The sequence below is a fragment of the Eptatretus burgeri genome, chromosome 12 (genome assembly GCF_056783735.1).
Source record: "Eptatretus burgeri isolate ZD-2024b chromosome 12, Ebu_testis_v1, whole genome shotgun sequence".
In the NCBI taxonomy this organism is placed as follows: domain Eukaryota; kingdom Metazoa; phylum Chordata; class Myxini; order Myxiniformes; family Myxinidae; genus Eptatretus; species Eptatretus burgeri.
Genome location: NC_140972.1, coordinates 99835466 through 99863218, shown reverse-complemented (window position 1 = coordinate 99863218; position 27753 = coordinate 99835466). Strand labels below are relative to the sequence as shown.

Here is a 27753-nt window from a genome sequence, read left to right as displayed (position 1 = left end):
ATCGATGATCCTCATTACAACACAAGTTCATGCAAATTCACCATCCATTGATTACCATAAGAGAAATTACAATAAAAACAAACGAACAAACAATTGCCCACTTTATACAACACATTGTTGGTACAAACTTAACTTGTAATTCATCATACTTAATCAGCGTACATTCTCATGATGCATTGACAGCATACATCCTTAAAGGCTTGCCTTGCTGGTGTGCACCTCTCAGATTGAAGGGACATTCAAGATCAATGTGCCCAAAGTGCTGCTCGGTTACCGCCTTGAACAGGAAGGACTGCAGGGATTCTGGGAACTGCAGAACCCATCTCAGGCATCATATCTCTCTGTGTATCTGACCACCGAACCACAAATAATGCCCGGAGAACCTGTGCGCGAAAAGGTATTTGAGTTCCATACATGTAAGAGTCGTGTAACGGGTGACTTCAGGAAGCCATTGTAATCAGAATGTTTTATATAATAAATTAACATTTCGAACTTCATTTCACAGGATAGCTCAGTTGGTAATGTGCTTGCTTTTGAACTCTCTGGTTGGAGGTATGAGCCCAGCAACGTGGACTCTTACTAATTGGTTGTGTTTTGATAAATGTGGTGGTTCTGCATCGGGGAACACACTGTTATGACACCTGATCGATTTTGCCCAATTGACCCATTGGTATTCACACCAATGATCCATTGATATAAAAACAACCAAAAAAAAAACAACAACAAAAAAAAACGATTGCATACACTGTGCAGTCAATGGCACCTCCAATCTATTAAGAACTGGTGTCAGATGTTCGAGTCCAACCTGTGATTATGGAGTGGCGAGGTACACAAACAAACAAAACAATGGCTGCACAACAACACGAGGTGGTGTGCATTGGCCATATATTTGGGTATCTCCCATAACTTTTGGTGGCATCGTTCACGAGCCTGAACGGCCTCCCCATTCCCTAATGACAGGTTGGAACCCCTACCAGGGCATCCAGTACCAGTTATTGATCCATGGTAGTTCCTCCATCTCCCACTCCATTGTTGTTGTATTCATGTTGCCATGTTTGCCATTTGTGAGGAGAGGCATGAAGTTTTATTACTTACGAAATCTTTAGATTTCGTAAGTATATTGATGACTTCCGTCCTCTGTTTGTGTGTTTGTTTGTGTGTTTGTTTGTAGGCACGATAACTCGAGAACAGAAGAGGCGACCAATGTCAAATTACACCACGTGATTCAGGAGGGTGATGGCTAGCGCTGATTCGATTTTGGTCAAAATCGGTCAAAGGTCAAGGTCACAGTGAGGTCAAACATTCAATTTTTGATGGTTTGGTACAGAATCATCGTAGAAACTTCTGGTTTGCGTCGCTACCTTCTCTAGAGACAGCTTTAATTAGACAAAGTCAGAGGTCAAGTTGACGATTTCGTAAGTACCAGTCGATGACTGCTTGTTTAGTTATTTATTATTTTGATTTTTGTATACCTTGTCGAGGCTCGTATGAGAGCTAACGCACAACGCACAGCAAGGGGGCGTGAGACCAGAGGGGCGGGAGTGGGAAGGACAGAATAGTGAGGAACAGAGACGTTAGATCTGTGGAAGGGAGAGGGATGGGACGGAGAACACGGGGAATACAAGATGGACATTACAGGGACTTTCAGGAAGAAAAGTAGGGAACTTAAAGTAGGTGGGTTTGGGTGGATTAACGGGGGTAGAAATGATCGAGTATTTGGATGGGGATGATAGGTGGTGGTGAGCAGCTGTTTTTAAGGCCTGGAGGGAGGAATGGGATTTAACAGAGTGAGGGAGTTTATTACAAAGGTGGGGAAAAAGAGGAATGAAAGAGTGAAGGTGAGCAGTCATTCGTGATTTTGGTAGTTTTACCAGAAGGGGGTTGCTGACTGACCTTGAGCGCCCTGCGGAAATATTGGGGGGGGGGCAAATCGCAGACAGAGCAGGAGGAGGCAAGACCGGGGAGGAGACGGTAGAAGACAGAAAGACCACCGATCTGCCTGCAGTGTGAGAGCGAGAGAGGCCCAAAGACTCAGCCTCATCGTGGGAGATACCATGTCAGGTTAGGTATGGGAGCATGCGCCAGAGCAGCGCGTCGCTGCATCCACTTTCGGCCAGTGCTCCAGGGGCCTCCGTCTGGCCACCCCCCAGGCAGATGCCTGGCCCATCCCCATCTCCTTGAGATGCCGATCAACCTGCTGCAACCACGAGGCATGTGGTCAGCCCATTGGCCTCCTCCACTCAGGAGACTCCCTCGCTGAGAGAATCTGGTGAGCAGGAAAATGAGCCACATGTCCATACAGCCACAGCTGATGCTCACGGACTATGTAGGTAACAAATCTCATTTGAGTCTCTCTCAGCAACCACTCGTTGGACACAAAGTCCGACCAGCTATAGCCAAGGATTCTCCGAAGAGACCTGGTACCAAAGGAATTAAGTCTCCATCTCAAATCCTTGGTCAGAGTCCAAGTCTCGCATCCATAGAGCAAGACTGGAAGCACCAAGGACCCGAAGACTCAGACTTTCGTCCTCCCGCACAGGTACCGGCAAAACCATACCCCATGATCCAGTAAATCCATGACTCCCCAGGCCCGACCCAGATGTCTGTTGACCTCTGGCTCACAGCCATCAGAGACATGAATATCACTGCCAAGGTAAGTGAATCTCTCCGTGACCTCAACATGCTCACACAAACAGGCACAGACAGGACAGCAGCATCCAAGATGTCACTGAAAGCCTGGATCTTAGTTTTGACCGTGGAAACCCGTAATCCCAGCGGCTCCGACTCCTCATTCAGCACCTCGAGGGCCCCCAAAAGGATATTTAAAGTCTCCGCAAAGATGACTGCATCATCTGCAAAATCAAGGTCCGAGATTTTGACATTCCCAAACGATGCAGCGCAGCTTGATCTCTCCGACATCCTCCCTAGAATCCAGTCCATATAAGTGCTGAAAAGTGTGGAGGCCAGTACACACCCCTGAAAAACTGCAGTAACAACTGGAAATAAGTCAGAGATGGTACCACCACATCTCACAGCACTCTCAGTACCAGAGTATAGTTTAGACATCAGATTGATCAGTTTTACTGGCATCCCACGAAGCCCAAGAATCCTTCAGAGGGCATCCCGATTCACTGCATCAAATGCTTTACAGAGATCAAAATAAGCTGCAAGCAGACCCTGCTGAAACTCTCATCTGCGTTCGGTGAGGACCCGAAGAGCAAGGATACGGACAGTTGTTGACCACTTTGGTGTAAAGCCTGACTGCTCTGGACACTGGTGCTCAAGCACCATCCCAGAGATACCAATGATCCGAAATGCCTTGGTTTCCACAGTGTGAAGCTGAGAAAGATGAGAGGCAGGAGCACCAGCCCAGAGGGGAGAGCAGTACTCCATGAGTCTGCGGACGAACGCTTTGTATGTGGTCAGGAGCTAAGGTGGGCGGAGGAAGGACTTTTTACGACGGAGGATTCCCAGTCGGCGACTGCTTTGGAGGTGAGGTTGGAAATGTGGCTTTCCCAGGAAAGATCATGGCAGATCGTGAGACCCAGAAGCTTGAAAGACAGGACTTCTTCCAGAGGATTGTTGAGAAAGTGGATGGGGGGGGTTCCAAAGGGTCCTTTCGGAGAGGCATGGTGAGAGTGTGAGATTTGTCCGGATTGAAAGACATGTTTCATATGTTGGACCAGTTTGTGATTTTACCCAGATCTGCAGAGAATGAAGAAGATGCTGCTTGCTGGTCTGAGGGATGGCAGATGGTCCGGCAGAGGGTGGAGTCATCCGCAAAGAGATAAAGAGTATTTTCCAGAGAGTCGGAGAGATCGTTGATGAAAACCAGAAAAATCACAGGGCCTAGAACGCTGAATCCATCTCAGGCATCGTGATTCGTTAGTGTGTTCTGTATTGATTGGAAGTGTACCATCATGATTCGTTAGTGTGTTCTGTATTGATTGGAAGTGTACCATCATGATTCGTTAGTGTGTTCTGAATTGATTGGAAGTGTACCATCATGATTGGTTAGTGTGTTCTGTATTGCTGGAAAGTGTACCATCATGATTGGTTAGTGTGTTCTGTATTGATTGGAAGTGTACCATCATGATTCGTTAGTGTGTTCTGAATTGATTGGAAGTGTACCATCATGATTAGTTCGTGTGTTCTGTATTGATTGGAAGTGTACCATCATGATTGGTCAGTGTGGTCTTTATTGATTGGAAGTGTACCATCATGATTGGTTGGTGTGTTCTGTATTGATTGGAAGTGTACCATCATGATTGGTCAGTGTGTTCTGTATTGTTTGGAAGTGTACCATCATGATTGGTTTGTGTGTTCTGTATTAATTGGTAGTGTACCATCATGATTGGTTAGTGTGTTCTGTATTAATTGGAAGTGTACCATCATGATTGGTTAGTGTGTTCTGTATTAATTGGAAGTGTACCATCATGATTGGTTAGTGTGTTCTGTATTAATTGGTAGTGTACCATCATGATTGGTTAGTGTGTTCTGTATTAATTGGTAGTGTACCATCATGATTGGTTCGTGTGTTCTGTATTGATTGGATGTGTACCATCATGATTGGTTAGTGTGTTCTGCATTGATTGGAAGTGTACCATCATGATTGGTTCATGTGTTCTGCATTGATTGGAAGTGTCCCATCATGATTGGTTGGTGTGTTCTGTATTGATTGGAAGTGTACCATCATGATTAGTTAGTGTGTTCTGTATTGCTTGGAAGTGTACCATCATGATTGGTTCGTGTGTTCTGTATCGATTGTAAGTGTACCATCATGATTAGTTGGTGTGTTCTGCATCGTTTGTGCCCAATAGCCAAGGAAACTGCTCAGACAGCGCCAACGCTATGTGCAGATTATGGTCCCAATGGATGGAACTATGGTTGAACAGGATTCAAACATACTGTATGGTTTTTTTTAACTCCTATTGAAGTTTTCACTCATTTATTATGAACCGATTTCTGTTTTGCAGTATGAATCCCACGAGGAAGCGAGGCTGCTGTTCGGAGCAGAGGAATATAGTCAACGGTGCCATGCTGCGTTTCCTAACCGTAGACTTCTTACCACTGTCATGGACATTACTGGGCAAGCGGTTCTTGTTACACGATACCTCCATCCGCTGAAGGCTCCATCAGAGCTGCTGGAGATCAATCCTGGACACCATCAGTCCACTGTGGTGAGTGACGTCTCGTGTTTGAGGCTGACAGGTTCAATGTGCATTCAGGGGATTTCACTCTTTCCCATACCCCAAGCTTCCTGCTCACTTTAACACTTCCTTCTCATGCTTCTTGTCTGTCAGCTTGACTTCGGCAAGTGCTGTTGTGTAATTGTGCCATGGTCCTCAACATACAGCAAGGACATACGACCAATGCCTATTCATCCCATCGAAACGTGTGGACACTCACTTTCAGCTAGAAATTCTTGTTGGGGAGCACGATGCATCTCAGCCGATGAATAAAACATTCTGTAGCAGCCGAGTAGCTACTGCCCCCTGTCATTACCCTCGCTAAAGGAGAGGTTATTGTATTTGGGTCTCTTTGTCTGTCCGTTTATTTGTTACTTGGCGAAATCTTCGATTTTGTCAAGTATGTTGGTCTGTTCTGTTTGTTGGTTTGTTTGTTTGTCCGGTCGTCTACAGCCTAAACGACTGGACCAGTCATTCTTAATTTTTTACACCTGATAGGTAATCCACCTGAGACGGTCCGCGTCCAAACCCCGTCTAAATCAGACTAAACGTCGCGACATGACGTCGCACAATGTGAAAACACATTTTTGGACATAACTCAGTGACCGGAAGTCGATACGACTTCCGGTTACTGAGTTATGTTCAAAAGCTTGTTTTCACCTTTTTTGACGTAACGTTGTGATGTTAAGTGCGATTATGACGTGATTTGATCCCAGACTAGTTGGTTGACTTTTTGTGATTTGTCAGTTTGGTTGACGCCAAATTAAACCTCATTCAAATATCTAAATGATTACTAAATGCATCTTATTACAAATTACGCATAGTTTTCGCAAGCGTATGACGTCAAAGTTTTGCCTATTGACGTCATTTAAAAAAAAAAAAAAAAAATATATATATATATATATATATATATATATATATATATATATATATATATATATATATATATATATATATACGCTCGTGTGCAGCCGAAACTACTAAAGCAATCGTTCTCAAATTTTAACACGTGATAGCCAATCTTGCTGAAATAGTCTGGGATCAAATCACGTCATAATCACACTTAACGTCACGATGTTACGTCAAAAAAGGTGAAAACAAGCTGTTGAACATAACTCAGTAACTGGAAGTCGTAGCGACTTCCTGTTGACGCCAAAACAAACTTCAATGGAATATCTCAACGTTTTAAAATGCATGTTAGTACAAATTATGCAGTTTTCGCAAGCGTATGACGTCAAAGTTTTTAGTTATTGGCGTGATTTAAAAAAAATTCTATTCGTTCTACAGGTCACAATTCTTAACCGATTTGGATGAAATTTTAACAGCTGATTGAAATCCACAGTGCAAAAAGATCTGTGACTTTTGGTGATGTTCAATATCAGGATCTGGATTCTGCATCACTTTATATTATCGCCCTTTATAAACCAATGGGGAATTTTGTGAATTACACATGGCTATTTCTCAAACAGTTTTGCACTTATAGTCTAGAAGCCAAAATCTGTAGCTTGCCTAGAAAATAGGTTCGCTGCTGATTTCATGTTAGAATGGTGCAACTGGTGTTTTTGAAGAGTCTAGGCATGACCAAGTCTAGTTCCACTTGTTGCCAAGTCTGCATCTGAATATTATGGCCGCCATGACAGTAATCAAAATGGCCACCATCAGATTTAGTCTTTTTCTTACTGCAAATTGTACTAGCCAGAAATTTGTCATGATTGTGAAATACTATGTAATTTGACACGAGGAACACTATTTTGTGCTTTATTTTTGTACTGGATCACAACTTTTCACATAATTGACAACTTAAAGACGAAATTGAAAATGCACATACGAGCAACAAATGTGAAAAAGAAAATGTTTAGCACTATTGATGGAGATGGGTTTACAGTCAGTCAAAGGTTATTTCAACAGCTGTCAGATTCTAACACAAAATTACGTTGCTTTGCAGAAGAGAAAAGTGTTGTGAGAACACCCAAGTACAATTTTCAGAGCTCTTTATCGGCTTGTAAACTGAACGGCTTCCTACAAAGGGCTTTGCATCCACATGCTTTCATGCAAGGCAGTCCATTCCGTGTACATTTTCACCGTCGAGTTGAGCATGACCCACGGCATTTGCATGTCGTCAGTTCTACACAGTAAGCAGTAATAGGCTGTGCAGTCATGAGTCGCGGCTGAAATGTCTCGTTGCCATCTTTGACGACCTGTTCCCACCCACAGTTCTCAGGTGCAGGTAGATGTGGTTCAGATTCCAAGGCTCTTCTCCACACAAAAGTCTGGTAGTGCGCTCGCTTGATGTGTAGAATCAGAGCATCACGAGTTGGCGGCAGATTCTCAATAGCTTTGGTCAGACTGAGAAACAGATCACATCTTACTCGCTGAATTGAGTTATCTTGGCCATGAGGGTCATAAAGCCTGCAGACAAATGACTCAGCATCTGCAATCACACTCTCATCAGGAATTTCCTCTTTGCCTAGGTTGTTCAACAGGTGGGAGTTGTTTTGAAAGACAGCCCATGCAGAGCGCTTCGCAATTCCAGCAAACTGGCTTGTGCTGTCTGATATTATTATATTGAAACTTATACTGTCTATTTATGCATGTAATATTAACATGTGTACAAAGTTTGATCGAAAATGACCCAAGGTCAAGGTCAGGGTCACCCAAAACATGAAAAACACACATATAAAATAAATATTTTTGTTTTATAACATATTTCAAACCTGATAACGGGATCGTAAAGCTGGTTGAAAAGCAATGTTCCTAGGTATTTTCAAATATTTTCTACGATCAGAATGAAGGCAACAAGCACCGATGATAAGTTGTTGAATGTCACACGGTGGCTTTAAATGAGCTGTGAAAATTTTCAATCTGCTGCCGTTACCATGACAACGCGCGCCTGATAATTGTTATTTGTGACGTCGCGTCATTTTATTAATGTACGAACAAATAAACACCACACATTCCATGACATTACAGCTTGGACCACCACACGGAAAGGTCAACTAATTCGCCAAGTCTCGTGCTAAGCACGATTTTTCATTTGTCTGTCTGTCTGTCTTCTTTGTCCGCACAGATCTTTCATGTTTTTCTCCACAACTGATCTTCAGATTGGGACAAAATTTTCACCATTGGTGCGACGACTCATGTAGAATGTTTTAATGATAATTACGACGTCATGGGTCACGTGGTGTGGCAGCCTTTTTGGAAAAACAGAAAAAACTTTGGACCTCCATCTCTGAAACCGCACCAAGGAAAAAATTGAAACTTTGCACACGGCAAGTACTAATGGGGAATGAGTGTGATTTTTGGTATGACATCATAGATGCCTTCGTTATGACCTCATAATTGCATATGCAGAACGCTACATCTTGTACTGTACTGTACTGGGAGATACTTAGCAGGCAGACACGAAGCGGAGGAACAGTCGAGCCGGGCTGTGTTGCACGAGTGCGAGCGCGGGCGTACTGTGCCCGCGGCTCTCCTTTATTCCGTACGCGGTACACTCACGAGCCGGCCGACTCCAGTATTACTACGACACCTCAGACGGCGTGCACACCTCATATCCCTCGCCGAACCCCACGGCCACTCCTCCACCATCACGCCCATCATGCATCATCATCATGCCCCTCCCCGTGGGCATGACTACACCACACTCCTCCCTCCTAAAAGTATGATTATTAAATGATCAGTATTATAAGAAGCATGCAGAACACGAAGGATTTCGTATAATAATCATGGAAATAAAATGAAAATAACAAAGTATAATAGCACACCACATCATATAATGTGTCGATGCGAGCGAGTGGAGCATTAAAGGTCAGGTCTGACCGCGTTACCGATATGAAACAGCAAAATGAGAAGCACAGCGGCATTATGCAGCAAAAACGCCCCCCCAGGTGGCCCATGCTGACATGACTCTGGCCAAGGTCGTAACGACCTCTCGAGCCAACCTCCTCCGGCCCCATCAAACGCCTCCGGCCCACTCCCCCCAGGCAGACCCGACGTAGATAAACATCCCGAGGCCGGCAGCCCGCTATCTGGAAGCCGTGGCGCCAGCCTTAGACCTTGGCCGGGGGCGCTGAACAGCGCTGCTGGCTGCATGCATTTAATGCGCCAAAACAACTCACGCACCACAATCAGTCGAGACGCCAACGCCCGTCCCAACGGCCTTGAGCGAACACAGCGAGTTGTGCTCGCAATCAGAGGTGGAGGTAACGCAGACCAGGGCACCAGTCTTGGTGCCGAGTCGATCTCCGAGACCCACACGGCCGCTAGACGGGAGCAACTCCACTTAAACCACACTGCAATCATAGGCTCGTTATAAATCATTACGAATAACATTCGAAGCATCGCAAATTCATTTTTCCGTACAGCGCGCTTTTTTGATAAAATCCCAGCACATGACAAAGTAATTACCTGCGGTCTGGAGCAACTGGAGGCTAACAAACCTTCTTTATTCGCCCCCACATCACATTGACCATAATCCAACTCCCATTGACTGATCTCCGCCACATCCACTTTTACATGAGAACTGCTGGCATTTATTTCAACAACGTTAAACTGCATCACTAGAGCAAGGAAAAACACATATGCCATGAACAACAACCCACAACCCGCATCACGAGTCCGCTCCTTGGTTGTCGACTCGATGCTGCGACTCGCGACTCCCTTTAACGCCACGGGCCCACCGCCACCTGTTGAAGCTGCCTGAACCACACCGATGCGCATTGCCTCTCGAACCTTGCCACAGCGCGGGAACTCATCGCGAGAGCTGATACGGCTCTCACCGCCCGCCAGAGCCTCGCCCTCGGTACTCGATGAAGGCCTCGAAGAGAGTACCGGCACATCTGGAGGTACGAACCGGAGACCCAGTCCGAGGTGCGCAAGCCAGTCTCGACCCAACAGGGGGGGCCCCTCCCCTCGTACAACGAACACCGAGAGCCGGGCGCGTCGATCTCGGTAGCGCACTGAGACGTCGGCCCTCGCAAGCGGTGCAATCGCTTCACCGGTGTACGTGTATAACGACAAGGCCGTCTTGACCAGGCGAATACCGCGAAGACCACGAGCCGCCCGCTCACCCATGACCGACACCGCAGCCCCGGTATCCACGCAAAACACAGTAGGTTGGCCATTCACTTCGACTTCAACCGTGAAAGGCGTCGTTATCTCCGAACCAACGGAAAACAGACTCAACCGTGGTTGCATCTCCCGCTCTGGTTCGCCGGCATTGTCAGGCCCCGGTTGCAGGCCGATCTCCAGGTCACTGGGGTCCTCTCGCACCTCGTCACCCAAGACCCCAACGGAGGCTCCCGCCATCCGACACACACGCTTCAAATGTCCCACCTTGTGACAATGCAAACACACGGTGTTCTTATACGGGCACATTTGTCGCAGGTGCGGACCCCCACACCCACAGCAGCCGCGGAAAGTCCCTTCGCTCCAGGCGCGACCGTGCTGCGGTGCCCCCTCGCTCCAGGCGCGACCGTGCTGCGGTGCCCCCTCGCTCCCGGTGCGACTGTGCTGCGGTGCCCCTCCGCTCCCGGTGCGATCGTGCTGCGGTGCCCCTCGTCCCGCACCGCCAGGCGCGCGTGCGACCTGCGGCACTTGAGCCACCGCTCGGACTCCGGGCTGCGTGACTCGCGGCACTTGTGCGATTACCGCATTGACTTCGGGATTAGCTGCCATACTCCAGCTGGAGCTACTCATTGCGTCCTGGCCAGCAATGGCACGGACATCCGTGAGCGTCTGTTCGACAGACGAAGCAGTCACGACCGCCGAGTCGAATGTGATGTCGGTCAATCGCAGGATAGCCGCTACCATCTTTGCGTCTCGCAGACCAGAAATAAAACGATCTCTGAGCCTTGTTGGACGCTCCTCTGCCGTGAATTTTCAAGGCACAGCCGAATGCTTCACTCGTGCCACGAAGTCCGCAACGCGCTCCTCGCCACCCTTAGCGAGATGATCGAACTGGAACCGCGCGAGATGTAACGACTTCTCCGGCGCCAAGTGGGTCTTCATTTTCGTCACGATGTCCTGAAAGGATAGCATATCATCACTGGGTCTATTTGGAGCCACCAAATCACTCAGCAGGCGGTAGTGCTCCGTTGATAGCGAGGCGAGCAAGATCGCCTTGCGTTTCTCTTCATCCTCTACATCATTTGCCCGAAAGTAGCAACCCAACTGTTCAGAAAACAACTCGAACTCATCTCCCCCGAACACGGGTTCACGTCCGTGTGCCGTGCCGCGACCTTCCGCCATGTTCCGTGAGACACTTGGTTCCGTAGCTTGGAACCGCCCTTACACACGCCGATCCGCCGATCCTCGTCGCCACTGTACTGTACTGTACTGGGAGATACTTAGCAGGCAGACACGAAGCGGAGGAACAGTCGAGCCGGGCTGTGTTGCACGAGTGCGAGCGCGGGCGTACTGTGCCCGCGGCTCTCCTTTATTCCGTACGCGGTACACTCACGAGCCGGCCGACTCCAGTATTACTACGACACCTCAGACGGCGTGCACACCTCATATCCCTCGCCGAACCCCACGGCCACTCCTCCACCATCACGCCCATCATGCATCATCATCATGCCCCTCCCCGTGGGCATGACTACACCACACATCTGATGAAAAATTGAGCATCATCTTGGGATAAATTGGTCGACAATTTTTTTTTGATGATGTCATCAGTCACGTGATTTGGCAGCCATTTTGTTTGAAAAAATAAAAAAAAACATATATATATATATATATATATATATATACATATATATATATACATATATATATATATATATATATATATATATATATATATATATATATACATATATATATATATATATATATATATATATATATATATATATATATATATATATATATATACATATATATATATACATATATATATATATATATATATATATATATATATATCCTTAAAAAATCTGTGAGTTGTGTGTTAGCTCTCATACGCGCCTCGACAATGTACACAAAAAAAACATCGGCGAAACATTGTACACATTTAAACCCATATCACCACAGATAATACAGGTTAATTAATACAACAGAATGGGTTAAAATCACCTTCGATCCTTCGAGGCACATGAACCTTTCACTTTAACGGTTTAAACTGATACAAAACCGATTCACTGTACAGGATTGTACTGTACATGATAAACAGTTTCACTATAACGGCAGCAAGCCACAGCAAGCCAAAAGCCACAGCAAGCCACAAGCCACAGCAAGCCAAAAGCCACAGCAAGCCACATCAAGCTACGAGCCACAGCAAGCCAAAAGCCACAGCAAGCCACAAGGCACAGCAAGCCAAAAGCCACAGCAAGCCACAAGCTACGGCAAGTTACATCATGCCACATCAAGCTACTAGCCACAGCAAGCCACAAGGCACAGCAAGCCACAAGGCACAGCAAGCCAAAAGCCACAGCAAGGCACAGCAAGCCAAAAGCCACAGCAAGCCACAAGCCATGGCAAGTTACATCATGCCACAGCAAGCCACTTCAAGCTATGAGCCACAGCAAGCAAAAAGCCATTGCAAGCCACAGCAAGCCACATCAAGCTGCTAGACAGAGCAAGCCAAAAGCCACAGCAAGCCACAAGGCACAGCAAGCTACAGTAAGCCAAAAGCCACAGCAAGCCACAAGCCAAAAGCCACAGCAAGTTACATCATGCCACAGCAAGCCACCTCAAGCTACGGGCCACAGCAAGCAGCAAGCCACAGCAAGCCACATCAAGCTACCAGCCACAGCAAGCCAAAAGTCATTTCAAGCTACAGCAAACGACAGCAAGCCATGGCAAACCAAAAGCCACAGCAAGCCAAAAGCCACAGCAAGCCACGGCAAACCACAAGCCACAGCAAGCTACAACAAGCCGAAAGCCACAGCAAGTTACATCATGCCACAGCGAGCTACAGCAAGCCACATCAAGCTACGAGCCACAGCAAGCAAAAAGCCATTGCAAGCTACAGCAAGTCACAGCAAGCCAAAAGCCATAGCAAGCTACAGCAAGCCACAGCAAGCCAAAAGCCATAGCAAGCTACAGCAAGCCACAGCAAGCCAAAAGCCATAGCAAGCCAAAAGCCATAGCAAGCTACAGCAAACCACAGGAAGCCAAAAGCCACAGCAAGTAAAAGCCACAAGCCACAGCAAGCGACAAACCACAAGCCACAGGCCACAAGCCACAGCAAGTAAAAGCCACAAGCCACAGCAAGCGCTAATCTGCCATTAGGGGTTTTGTGCTCGTAGTGTTGCAGGTTCTTTGGATATTGTACGCAGACATAGACACAAGGAGTAGTGTTCATACAGAAGCCTTCGGCCATTTATTCATTCAAAAGAAGCTTCAAGAAAGTTATTTAATGGCTTCGTAAAGTTCATTGAAAACTACGAAAAGCTCCAAAAAGCTCCTTAATGAGTAGCGCTTGTATGTAGATAAAACGTAGACTGGACCTGGTCACACTGATGACCTCGTGGCTCGATATGAACCTCACAACGCAGTATAAGCTCCACAACACGATGGAAGCTTCGCAGAGAGCTTAAGCTTTTCGCTTCCCAGGATGCATCTGCATCCGTTCTAAGGTGCGCCCAGAATATTCGCTTCGCGCTCTGCCCAGAGCATCTGTTCAGAACATTAATGGTATTGTAAATCTTTACTTAGGCCGAAGTCACATTTGCTCTACGGCGAGGATACGGCGGCCGTACGCCCTCTGAATTGACAGAAACGTGCGGCGGCCGCAGAGTTTCTGAGGTGGCCTCAGGGTGGCCCAACGCCGTATGGCGATATTTTACAGGCCGTAGGGTCGCCGTGGAATTATAGCGCGGAGTTATAACTTTTTTCATTTATACGTTCACCGTAGCAATTCGACAAGTCAAAACAAAAGAACTGGTAAAGAAAAAAAAAGAAAAAAAAAAGGAACCTACTCATTACCGTCGTCTGGCCGCACGTTCGCCTTCGGGCCCCCCTGCGGTCGCCTTGCGGGCACCTTGCGTCTGCCTTGAAAATTATATGGCCGCCGCAGGAACGCCGTAAGGTCACCGTGCGACATCAAATCAAAGACCTTACGGCACCCCCACGTTTTTGGTCTCCACAATTTATAAATACGCCATAGGGCTCCCCGAAAAATAAAAACATATGTGACTGCTATATTGTGTGACCGTGGAAATACTGCGGCCGCAGTATAATTGCTCGTGGCCGTAGATTTTGGAGACCCCACGGCCACCGTGGCAAATGTGACAGGCCTAACCGACAAATGTCATGACTGACATTACAGTGTGTACGTAATAAATAGATGATGTTATACACAAGTAGTTAGTATAGAAAATGAATCGATAGTGTTACATACGAGTAGTTAGTATAGATAATGAATCAATGATGTTATGCACGAGTAGTTAGTATAGATAATGAATCGATGATGTTATACACGAGTAGTTATAGATAATGAATCGATGTTATACACGAGTAGTTAGTATAGAAAATGAATCAATGATGTTGTCCACGAGTAGTTAGTATCGATAATGAATTGATGATGTTTTCCACGAGTAGTTGGTATAGATAATGAATCAATGATGTTATACAAGAGTAGTTCATATAGATAATGAATCAATGATGTTATACAAGAGTAGTTCATATAGAAAATGAATCGATGGCGTTATACACGAGAAGTTCATATAGATAATGAATCAATGATGTTATACACGAGTAGATAGTATAGATAATGAATCAATGATGTTATACACGAGTAGGTAGTATAGATAATGAATCAATGATGTTATACATGAGTAGTTAGTATAGATAATGAATCAAGGATGTTATACACGAGTAGTTAGTATAGATAATGAATCAATGATGTTATACATGAGTAGTTAGTATAGATAATGAATCAAGGATGTTATACACGAGTAGTTATTATAGATAATGAATCAATGATGTTATACAGGAGCAGTGAGTATAGATAATGAATCGATGCTGTTATACACAAGTAGTTAGTATTGATAATGAATCAATGATGTTATACATGAATAGTTAGTATAGATAATGAATCAAGGATGTTATACATGAGTAGTTAGTATAGATAATGAATCAATGATGTTATACATGAGTAGTTAGTATAGATAATGAATCAAGGATGTTATACACGAGTAGTTAGTATAGATAATGAATCGATGATGTTATACACGAGTAGTTAGTATAGATAATGAATCGATGCTGTTATACACAAGTAGTTAGTATTGATAATGAATCAATGATGTTATACATGAATAGTTAGTATAGATAATGAATCAAGGATGTTATACATGAGTATAACATGTATAAATATTTATCTGTCAGGTCAGGTTCGATCTGTGACCTGCTACAGGTACCATGTAAACCTGCACTAACCTGTTCCATGGTCGGGTTGTCGGCGACTAAACCGTCTCCCCCACCAGGTTTTCTGGTGAGGAGGGTGTTTGGATATGGACACCCAGCAGGATTAAAAACAAAACCTGTCAAAGGGCGGAGGAGCTCCTTGTGAGCCAACGGCCATCCATATCTAGTGCCCAACTGTGTCTGCGGACGTCCTCCTGCAGTTGGGTTACTTCTTATTTGGAGGTTGGTGGCAGGATTTGCACTCCAGCCACCGTAAAACGCTTCATTCCGCAAAACGCAAAAACGCAAAAAAATCTGAAAACCCACTCCGTGGGAGTACCTCCTGTGCAGCTTCCCTTCGCAGGGCAGCTCACCGGATGATGGGATTGGGGCAAAGCCTTCGGGACCCCCAATCTTTGATAGGAGGGAAACCACGGGGTAACATCCCTGGGTCAGATTGCGGGAGAGTGTGTCGGAGTGGTGCTGAGGTGTCGTCCACCAGACGGCGGTCTCCTTGGGTTAACCTGAGGCGGTCCCTTCGGGTGGGTGCCTGGAATGTCCTATCCCTAAGAGAGGATGATCACCTGTCTCTGTTATCATCTGAGCTCAAGCGTTTGGACATCGGGATTGCAGCTCTCTCTGAGGTTCGGAGACCGGATTGCGGCGAGATAATGGTGGGTGGTTACACCTATTATTGGTCTGGTCGCTCTGATGGTTACCATACCCAAGGAGTTGCTGTAGCTGTGTCCAATAAGCTGACCCCAATGATAATTGAGGTAACACCGGTCAACGAGCGTATTATGAGATTAAGGATTCGTCACTCCTTAGGTGTCATTTCCCTGGTCTCTATTTATGCTCCGACTGAGGCGAGTGATCTTACCGTGAAGGATGCATTCTACGCCACACTCGAGTCTGTGGTTGATCAGTGCCCCAGACGAGATACACTTCTAGTCTTGGGGGATTTCAATGCATCGACTGGAACTGATAGGGATGGTTATGAGGTGTGTGTTGGTCCCCATGGGTCAGGAACTATGAACCAGAATAGCACTAAGTTCCTTGACTTTGCAAGAAGTCATGGACTTAGGGTGGCTGGTTCATGGTTTCAGCGCCCGCAAGCTCATCGCTGGACTTGGTATTCCAACGCTGGCGGTGTGGCAAAGGAGATTGACCATGTCCTCATTGACGGTCGTTGGAGGATGATCCAGAACTGCAGGGTCTACCGGAGTGCTCAGTTCCTCAATACTGACCACAGGCTTGTTGTAGCAACTCTAAAGCTGCACCTTAAATCCTGGAGAATGGTACCATCCCAGCCTAGGCTGGATGTTGCCAAGCTCAGGGATGAGAGAGTAGCTGAGGAGTTTGCGAACAGGCTGAGTGGACACTTGGGGGGTCTGGGTGCTTTGGGGGGTCCTGAAGAGTTGTGGAGCACCTTCAAGACCACCGTCCTTGATGTTGCCGGTGGATGCCTTGGAGTTCACCGCAGGGCAAAGAAGAATTTTTGTCTCTCAAGGGACACTGGATACCATTGACCAGAGTCGCAGGGCCAGGCTGAATGGCAGAGCTGAGCTGTTCAGGGAGCTGAGGCGTAAAACTGTACGTGCACTGAGGGTGGACAAGGAGGCCTATGTGCGAGGAATCTGTGAGGAGGTAGAGCATCACCTGTGGACAGGTGATTCTCGTCCCGCTTACAGGGAATTCGCGCATTACGTTCATCCAAGCCCATCCCTCGGAGCACTGCAGTTCGAGCAGAGAGTGGTAGGCTCTTGACAGAGGAGTCTGAAGTGAAGGCTCGCTGGGCCGGTTACTTTGAGCGGTTGTACCAGGCTGATCCCCCAGCTGTCGAGTTGGACGTCAAGGGTGTTACAATCCCTGTTGCTGACCCTCGAATCAACTGTGGTCCACCATCGCTTGTGGAAACACGGGCTGCGGTGAACCAGTTGAAACGGGGCAAAGCTCCAGGGATCTGTGGCATCCATGCTGAACTTCTCAAGGCTGGTGGAAATGCTGCACTCGCGTCGTTGCATGCAGTTTTGTGCTCTGCCTGGAACACAGGCATCATCCCAACTGACTGGAAGAGGGGCCTTGTTGTCCCTCTCTGGAAAGGGAGGGTGATCGCCAAGACTGCAACAACTACCGAGGGGTGACGCTGCTCTCAGTGCCGGGCAAGGTCTTTGCTCGGATAATTCTTGATAGGGTTCGCCACCATCTGCTTGAGCACCAGCGTCCAGAGCAGTCAGGCTTTACACCAAAGAGGTCAACGATTGACCGTATCCTTGCTCTTCGTGTCCTCACTGAACGCAGACGAGAGTTTCGGCAGGGGCTGCTTGCAGCCTATGTTGATCTCTGTAAAGCGTTCGATTCAGTGAATAGGGATGTCCTCTGGAGGATTCTTGGTCTTCGTGGGGTGCCACCGAAACTGATCGATCTGATGTCTGAACTCTACTCTGGTACTGAGAGTGCTGTGAAGTGTGGTGGTACCGCCTCTGACTTATTTCCAGTTGTTACTGGAGTTCGTCAGGGATGTGTACTTGCCCCCACACTTTTCAGCACTTGTATGGACTGGATTTTGGGAGGATGTCAGAGAGATCAAGTTGCGGTGCATCGTTTGGCAATGTCAAGATCTCGGACCTTGATTTTGCAGATGATGCAGTCATCTTTGCGGAGACTTTAGACATCCTCTTGGGGGCCCTCGAGGTGCTGAATGAGGAGTCGGAGCCGTTGGGATTACGGATTTCTTGGGTCAAAACAGAGATCCAGGCTTTCGGTGACATCTTGGATGCTGCTGTCCTGTCTGTGTCTGTTTGTGGTGAGGATGTTGAGGTCGTGGATAGATTCACTTACCTTGGCAGTGATATTCATGTCTCCGCAGGTTGTGAGCCGGAGGTCAATAGACGTCTGGGTCGGGCCTGGGGAGTCATGGATTCACTGGATCATGGGGTGTGGCGCTGCCGGTACCTGTGCGGGAGGACGAAAGTCCGAGTCTTCAGGTCCTTGGTACTTCCAGTCTTGCTCTATGGGTGCGAGACTTGGACTTTGACCAAGGATCTGAGACGGAGACTTAATTCCTTTGGTACCAGGTCTCTTCGGAGAATCCTTGGCTATCGCTGGTCGGATTTTGTGTCCAACGAGCGGTTGCTGAGAGAGACTCGGATGAGATTTGTTACCTGCATAGTCTGTGAGCGTCAGCTGCGGCTGTATGGACATGTGGCTCGTTTTCCTGACGCTGATCCTGCTCACCAGATTCTCTCAGCGAGGGAGTCTCATGAGTGGAGGAGGCCAGTGGGCCGACCACGTGCCTCATGGTTGCAGCAGGTTGACCATCATCTCAAGGAGATGGGGATGGGCCTGGCATCTGCCTGGGGGATGGCCAGACGGAGGCCCCTGGAGTACCGGCGGAAAGTGGACGCAGCGACGCGCTGTTCTGGCACATGCTCCCATACCTGACCTGATACATGAGTAGTTAGTATAGATAATAATGAATGAAGGATGTTATACACGAGTAGTTAGTATAGATAATGAATCGATGATGTTATACACGAGTAGTTAGTATAGATAATGAATCAATGATGTTATACACGAGTAGTGAGTATAGAAAATGAATCGATGATGTTATACACGAGTAGTTAGTATAGATAATGAATCAATGATGTTATACACGAGTAGTGAGTATAGAAAATGAATCGATGATATTATACAAGAGTAGTTCATATAGAAAATGAATCGATGGCGTTATACACGAGAAGTTCATATAGATAATGAATCAATGATGTTATACACGAGTAGTTAGTATAGATAATGAATCATTGATGTTATACACGAGTAGTTAGTATAGATAATGAATCAATGATGTTATACACGAGTAGTGAGTATAGAAAATGAATCGATGATGTTATACACGAGTAGTTATTATAGATAATGAATCGATGTTATACACGAGTAGTTAGTATAGAAAATGAATCAATGATGTTGTCCACGAGTAGTTAGTATAGACAATGAATTGTTGATGTTGTCCACGAGTAGTTAGTATCGATAATGAATTGATGATGTTTTCCACGAGTAGTTGGTATAGATAATGAATCAATGATATTATACAAGAGTAGTTCATATAGAAAATGAATCGATGGTGTTATACATGAGTAGTTAGTATAGATAATGAATCAAGGATGTTATACACGAGTAGTTAGTATAGATAATGAATCAATGATGTTATACATGAGTAGTTAGTATAGATAATGAATCAAGGATGTTATACACGAGTAGTTATTATAGATGAATCAATGATGTTATACAGGAGCAGTGAGTATAGATAATGAATTGATGCTGTTATACACAAGTAGTTAGTATTGATAATGAATCAATGATGTTATACATTAGTATATAGTATAGATAATGAATCAAGGATGTTATACACGAGTAGTTAGTGTAGATAATGAATCAATGATGTTATACATGAGTCGTTAGTATAGATAATGAATCAAGGATGTTATACATGAGTAGTTAGTAGAGATAATTAATGAATCAAGGATGTTATACATGAGTAGTTAGTATAGATAATGAATCGATGCTGTTATACACAAGTAGTTAGTATTGATAATGAATCATTGATGTTATACACGAGTAGTTAGTATAGATAAGGAATCAATGATGTTATACATGAGTAGTTAGTATAGATAATGAATCAATGATGTTATACACGAGTAGTTAGTATAGATAATGAATCGATGATGTTGTACACGAGTAGTTAGTATAGATAATGAATCAATGATGTTATACACGAGTAGTTCGTATAGATAATGAATCAATGATGTTATACATGAGTAGATAGTATAGATCATGAATCGATGATGCTATACCCGAGCAGTTAGTATAGATAATGAATTGATGATGTTATACACGAGTAGTTGGTATAGATAATGAATCAATGATGTTATAGATGAGTAGTTAGTATAGATAATGAATCAATGATGTTATACATGAGTATATAGTATAGATAATGAATCAATGATGTTATACATGAGTAGTTAGTAGAGATAATGAATCGTTGATGTTATGCACGAGTAGTTCATATAGATAATGAATAAATGATGTTAAACACAAGTAGTTCGTATAGATAATGAATCAATGATGTTATACACGAGTAGATAGTATAGATAATGAATCAATGATGTTATACACGAGTAATTACTATAGATAATGAATCGATGATGTTGTACACGAGTAGTTAGTATAGATAATGAATCGATGAGGTTATACATGAGTAGTTAGTGGAGATAATGAATCAATGATGTTATACATGAGTAGTTAGTATTGATAATGAATCGATGATGTTATACATGAGTAGTGAGTATAGATAATGAATCCATGATGTTGTACACGAGTAGTTAGTATAGATAATGAATCAATGATGTTATACACGAGTAGTTAGTATTGATAAAGAATCGATGATGTTATACATGAGTATTGAGTATAGATAATGAATCGATGATGTTATACACGAGCAGTTAGTATAGATAATGAATCAATGATGTTATACATGAGTAGTTAGTATAGATAATGAATCAAGGATGTTATACACGAGTAGTTAGTATAGATAATGAATCAATGATGTTATACATGAGTAGTTAGTATAGATAATGAATCAAGGATGTTATACACGAGTAGTTATTATAGATAATGAATCAATGATGTTATACAGGAGCAGTGAGTATAGATAATGAATTGATGCTGTTATACACAAGTAGTTAGAATTGATAATGAATCAATGATGTTATACATTAGTATATAGTATAGATAATGAATCAAGGATGTTATACACGAGTAGTTAGTGTAGATAATGAATCAATGATGTTATACATGAGTCGTTAGTATAGATAATGAATCAAGGATGTTATACATGAGTAGTTAGTAGAGATAATTAATGAATCAAGGATGTTATACACGAGTAGTTAGTATAGATAATGAATCGATGCTGTTATACACAAGTAGTTAGTATTGATAATGAATCATTGATGTTATACATGAGTAGTTAGTATAGATAAGGAATCAATGATGTTATACATGAGTAGTTAGTATAGATAATGAATCAATGATGTTTACATTAGTTAGGATGGATAATGAATCAATGATGTTATACACGAGTAGTTAGTATAGAGAATGAATCAATGATTTTATACACGAGTAGTTAGTATAGATAATGAATCAATGATGTTATACACGAGTAGTTCGTATAGATAATGAATCAATGATGTTATACATGAGTAGATAGTATAGATCATGAATCGATGATGCTATACCCGAGCAGTTAGTATAGATAATGAATTGATGATGTTATACACGAGTAGTTGGTATAGATAATGAATCAATGATGTTATAGATGAGTAGTTAGTATAGATAATGAATCAATGATGTTATACATGAGTATATAGTATAGATAATGAATCAATGATGTTATACATGAGTAGTTAGTAGAGATAATGAATCGTTGATGTTATGCACGAGTAGTTCATATAGATAATGAATAAATGATGTTAAACACAAGTAGTTCGTATAGATAATGAATCAATGATGTTATACACGAGTAGATAGTATAGATAATGAATCAATGATGTTATACACGAGTAATTACTATAGATAATGAATCGATGATGTTGTACACGAGTAGTTAGTATAGATAATGAATCGATGAGGTTATACACGAGTAGTTAGTGGAGATAATGAATCAATGATGTTATACATGAGTAGTTAGTATTGATAATGAATCGATGATGTTATACATGAGTAGTGAGTATAGATAATGAATCCATGATGTTGTACACGAGTAGTTAGTATAGATAATGAATCAATGATGTTATACACGAGTAGTTAGTATTGATAAAGAATCGATGATGTTATACATGAGTATTGAGTATAGATAATGAATCGATGATGTTATACACGAGCAGTTAGTATAGATAATGAATCAATGATGTTATACATGAGTAGTGAGTATAGATAATGAATCCATGATGTTGTACACGAGTAGTTAATTTAGATAATGAATCAATGATGTTGTACATGAGTAGTTAGTATAGGTAATGAATCATTGATGCTGCACATGAGTAGTTAATATAGATAATGAATCAATGATGTTGTACATGAATGGTTAGTTCAGATAATGAATCGATTATGTCAGGCTTGTTTCATCGCTCTTCACGTCAGCTGGAATTTTATCTTTCATCATCCCTGTCATTACTTTCAGATTCCATTTTAGTTATTTAATTATTTGGAGTTCTTGTCTATGAATCCATACTTATTTATCCCCCAACACCCTCAGCAACATTTGACTGTACTTGTATCTCTTCGCTCGAGTTATTTCCACAAGGTTTTTGATCATATTGAATTGTAGTTACCATGTCAAACTTTGTCGAAACTTCATCACCCTCTCACCTCAATCTTATCATTTATTGCAGGAGCTGCTTGCACACTTCGTCTCCCTCATTCCTTTTATCCCAGACAGTGTCACGTTTTCTGGCATCTGTGACCTGTGGACTACTTGTGATGTAAGCTAGACCTTCGGCATATTGTGGTTAGCTAAGCATACTTATGTTTTGCATGCACTGCCTCGGGTCTTGGGCCGAGGTGCGTGTGAACCCATTTAAATTAATTTCTGTGTTTGTTCCATGGAAGCAATTCCTGACACTTATGTGTGGAGATGAAGAGGAACATGCTGTTCTACTCTGCTGTTTTTTTCTGGCACTTGGCAAAAAATCCTGGCTGCTATTGGGTGCTGCTATACCAGAGGTAAACATGCCTTGCATTCGTGACCTCCCTCACTCGACATGTCATGACTTTTGTACTCCAAATTGTTATTTACACTTTTATCAAAGATAGAACCCAAACCTTTTTTTGACATATGTGTCAAGGTACATGATATGACTCAAACTTTTTGTTATCTACATGTGTGTCAGGAGTTAACCTTGACATTTGACATGTCGTGGTTCATGCTCAAGTTCAAGCCCTTCACTCATGTGTGTCATAGTTCCTGATAGAACTCAATTTTTTTTATCTACACACGTGTCACAGTTCATGATAAAGTTGAAACCTTTTCTTTATAAGTGCGATCGGGTTCATGGGGTTCATGATAGAACTGTGTCTTAACTTAAGGCTTAACAAAGGTGTCTGGCCTCGCACTGATGGTGAGTAGGAAAATTACTTTGGGTTGCTTAGGCAGAGTATAAGGTCAAGGATAGTTATGGGATGTAACGCTCAACCATAACCTTGACAACCAACGGCAAACAGCACAATGTGAGGTAAGGAATGAATTTCCCAAGTGGTGTAAGAGGATGGAAGACCCAAGATGGGAAGGCTGATGAGACTTGCTTTGCCTGTCAGAACAGCTCAAAGATAAATTTCAAAGAAAGTAGAGAGAAATATCAAAGAAAAACTGGAACGGCAATCAGAAGAGTGCATACCTCCGCCACGCTGAACAGTTTCCATTTTGTGTCCCACTGATAGGCCGGATCTGAATCCAGACCTCAAACAAAATCCAATCATCTTGTTCTTGTCACCTCCCCAACTCATTCACCAAGTTTTGTCATCCGTCCACAACTTTTTGAAATATCGTGCTTGTTTTTTTGGTGATATATCGTACTTTTGGAAATATTGTGCTCAGAAATATCGTTTTTTGGCCCCACCTCTCAATGGTGAATATATAATTACTCAAAAATTTTTAAAGTTCTCGTATCGAGATCCGGATCTTCTCCAAAATCAAATCAATTTGTCCTTGTCACACACCCACTGACAGATAGACAGACAAATAATCAAACAAGAAAGATGTCATACATAATACGAGACTTGCGAAATCCATAAAACAAATGTGACCTTAAAAATATAATCAGTGGTTGAATTCAATGACAAAATACGACAATCTTCTTCAAATTACAAGTCAATCGAATGAAAATTGAGGATTTTAGAAATCTCCCCTTAGTTGTTGACCTTTTGGCCGATGTTGACCTGAAAATAGTTGGCTGTGTAAGTTTCATTCTGATATCTTGAAAAATTCCTGAGGTTTGGCAACAACATAAACACAAAAATATCCTACTCAATTATAATGGGGATGAAATTGTTGTTATGGATACCGTTTTCTCTTTGCCATATGGGGCTTTTTCCTTGTGCCATCAAACCAACATGAGCAGAACCTGAAAAAACAGAAAGAAATTAAATTAATTAATTATATTTTGCACCCTCTTTCCTTGGTACATTTACCATTGGGGGACTTTTGATTATGACCGGTGACCCTCAAGTGTTGTTGCGGAAGGCCTTCAGACAGAAGGTCTGACATGGTCTCTATGGTCTGAGGGGACTCAGGATTTTAATGGGGTTAAAAGGTTCTTAGGGGTCTAAAGGGTTATAAAGGGCGTTTGGGGGCTTTGTGGTCTTGATGGTCTGAGAGTGTCTAAGGGTTTAAGGGGAGTAAACGTTCAAAGGGTCTATTCTAAAGATTATAAAAACTGTAAGGGTTCAAAATGTCTACCTGTCTAAAAGGTACATTCTTCTTCTTCTTTTGGCTGCTCCCATTAGGGGTGACCACAGCAGATCATCCATCTCCATTTCATTCTGTCCTCTACATCTTCCATTGTCACACCAACCACCCGCATGTCCACCCTCACGACATCCATAAACCTCCTCTTTGGCCTTTCTCTTCTCCTACCTGGTGGCTCCATCCTCAGCATCCTTCTCCCGATACACCCCGCATCCCTCCTGTACAGATGTCCAAACCATCTCAATCTCGCCTCTCTCACTTTGTCTCCAAACCATCCTACCTGCACTGTCCCTCGAATATACTCATTTCTAATCCTGCCCATCCTTATCACTCCCAACGAGAATCACAGTATCTTTAACTCTGCCACCTCCAGCTCCGCCTCCTGTCTTTTTGTCAGCGCCACCGCCTCCAAACCATACAACATAGCTGGTCTAACTACCTTCTTGTATACTTTCCCTTTCACTCTTGCAGATACCCTTCTATCACAAATCACTCCTGAAACTCTTCTCCACCCACTCCATCCTGCCTACACTCCTTCACTTCTCCACCACACTCTCCGTTACTTTGGACAGTTGATCCCAAGTATTTAAACCCATCCACCTTCACCACCTCAACTCCGTGCAACCGCACCATTCCGCCACCCTCCCTCTCATTTACGCACATGTACTCCGTCTTACCCCAACTGACTTTCATTCCCCTTCTCTCCAGTGCGTACCTCCACCTCTCTCGGCTCGCCTCAGCCTGCTCCCTATTCTCACTACAGATCATGATGTCATCCGCGAACATCATAGTCCATGGAGACTCCTGTCTGATCTCGTCCATCAACCTGTCCATCACCATTGCAAACAGGAAAGGGCTCAGAGCCGATCCTTGATACAATCCCACTTTTACCTTAAACTGGTCCGTCATTCCTACCTCACACATCACCGTTGTCGCACTGTCCTCATACATATCCTGCACCACCCTCACATACCTCTCTACCACTCCCGACTTCCTCATTCAATACCACAACTCCTCTCTTGGCACCCAATCATAAGCTTTCTCTAAATCCACAAACACACAATGTAACTCCTTCTGGCCTTCCCTATACTTCTCCATCAACATTCTCAAAGCAAACATCGCATCAGTGGTGCTCTTTCCTGGCATAAACCCATATTGCTGCTCATAAATCATCACCTCTCCTCTCAACCGAACTTCCACAACTCTTTCCCACACCTTCATGGTGTGGCTTAACAACTTTATACCTCTGTAATTACCACAGCTCTGTACATCACCCTTATTCTTCAAAATCGGTACCAGTACACTTAATCTCCACTCCTCAGGCATCCTCTCACTTTCCAAGATTTTATTAAATAATCTTGTTAAAAACTCCACTGCCATCTCTCCGAAACATTTCCATGCCTCCACTGGTATATCATCTGGGCCAACCTCCTTTCCACTTTTCACCCTCTTCATAGCTGTCCTCACTTCATAATTACTAATCCACCGCACTTCCTGATTCACTATCTCCATATATAAATGACCGTTTTTACAGCCATTTTTCCCTGCTGTGCAGGGGTTTGGCTTTTTCTTGAGGCAATGTTTTATGGCCGGATGCCCTTCCTGACGCCAACCCTGGTCGCCTCTTACGACACACAGGGATATGGTACACCTATTCTAACCGGGGCATACACCGGGACCAGTACACTGGCACTCATTTCGCCGACCTCGGAAGGATGACAGGCTGAGTCAACCCCCTGGTGTTAATTCAGCAGCCAACGGGGCTTGAACTCAGGACCCTGGGATCCCAAGCCGCCACCCTAACCACTAAGCCAACACCAGGCTTATCTCCATATATATATATATATATATATATATATATATATATATATATATATATATATATATATATATATATATATATATATATATATATATATATATATATATATCTCTCATTTTCTTCATTCATCAGCTCCTCAAAGTACTCCATCCACCTTCTTAACACACTCTCCTCGCTTGTCAGCACATTTCCATCTGCATCCTTTATCACCCTAACCTGCAGCACATCCTTTCCCAGCTCGGTCCCTCTGTCTGGCCAATCGGTACAAATCCTTTTCCCCTTCCTTTGTATCCAACTTCTCATGCAGCTCGTCATATGCCTTTTCCTTCACCTTTGCCACCTCTCTCTTCGCCTTGCGCCGCCACTCCTTGTACTCCTGTCTACTTTCTTCATCTCTCTGGCTATCCCAATTTTTTTTCGCCAACCTCTTCCTCCTACTTTCCTGTACTTCCTCGTTCCAAATGAGGAACTACTTCCACTACAAAACCGAATAAGTGATAAAGTGAATGAAGGTGATGAATCTAATAGAAAAATTAATTTATTCCCTAAAGTTGAACATGGGCAAATATTCGTTGGTTCGCTCTTTGAGTGGAATGAAAATATGAAAGGGTAGAAGTGCTTTCTCAATCTTAAGTAAGCCTTAAGTAAGTAAGTAAGTCTCAATCTTTGATAGTCTCAATTTTACATTTGCTTGTATGGGAGGGAAGGGGATAGGTGGGAAGAAAATCAGTCTCAATTTTACATTTGCTTGTATGGGAGGGAATGGGATAGGTGGGGAGAAAATCAGTCTCCTATTTTGGGCTTTTGGAGCTTGAGTCAGAAAGTTTTTCCCTTTCCCCCCATTCGTTTGAATGGGTGTTCCAGAAACCCCA

General features: G+C 43.7%; 1 protein-coding gene and 1 long non-coding RNA gene across 6 annotated transcripts in view; one reads left to right on the top strand and one right to left on the bottom strand.

Moving 5' to 3' along the window:
- The window catches only part of CC2D2A (coiled-coil and C2 domain containing 2A), a 209620-nt gene that overhangs the window by 143395 nt on the left and 38472 nt on the right, over positions 1-27753 (top strand). For all 5 annotated transcript variants that reach the window (XR_015050071.1, XM_085849076.1, XM_085849079.1 and 2 more), the window contains 4 exons: positions 227-397; positions 4977-5180; positions 22988-23077; positions 23205-23318. Coding sequence is in view for 4 of the 5 variants with exons in the window: in XM_085849076.1 (XP_085705202.1) it covers positions 227-397; positions 4977-5180; positions 22988-23077; positions 23205-23318 (579 nt within the window). In the remaining variant the exon portion in view is untranslated. The remainder of the gene's footprint in view (positions 1-226; positions 398-4976; positions 5181-22987; positions 23078-23204; positions 23319-27753) is intronic.
- LOC147016239 (uncharacterized) lies at positions 89-26745 on the bottom strand. Its single transcript, XR_015050073.1, has 2 exons — positions 24656-26745; positions 89-383 (listed from the first exon to the last, which is right to left on the bottom strand). It is a non-coding gene; the product is annotated as an uncharacterized LOC147016239 (long non-coding RNA).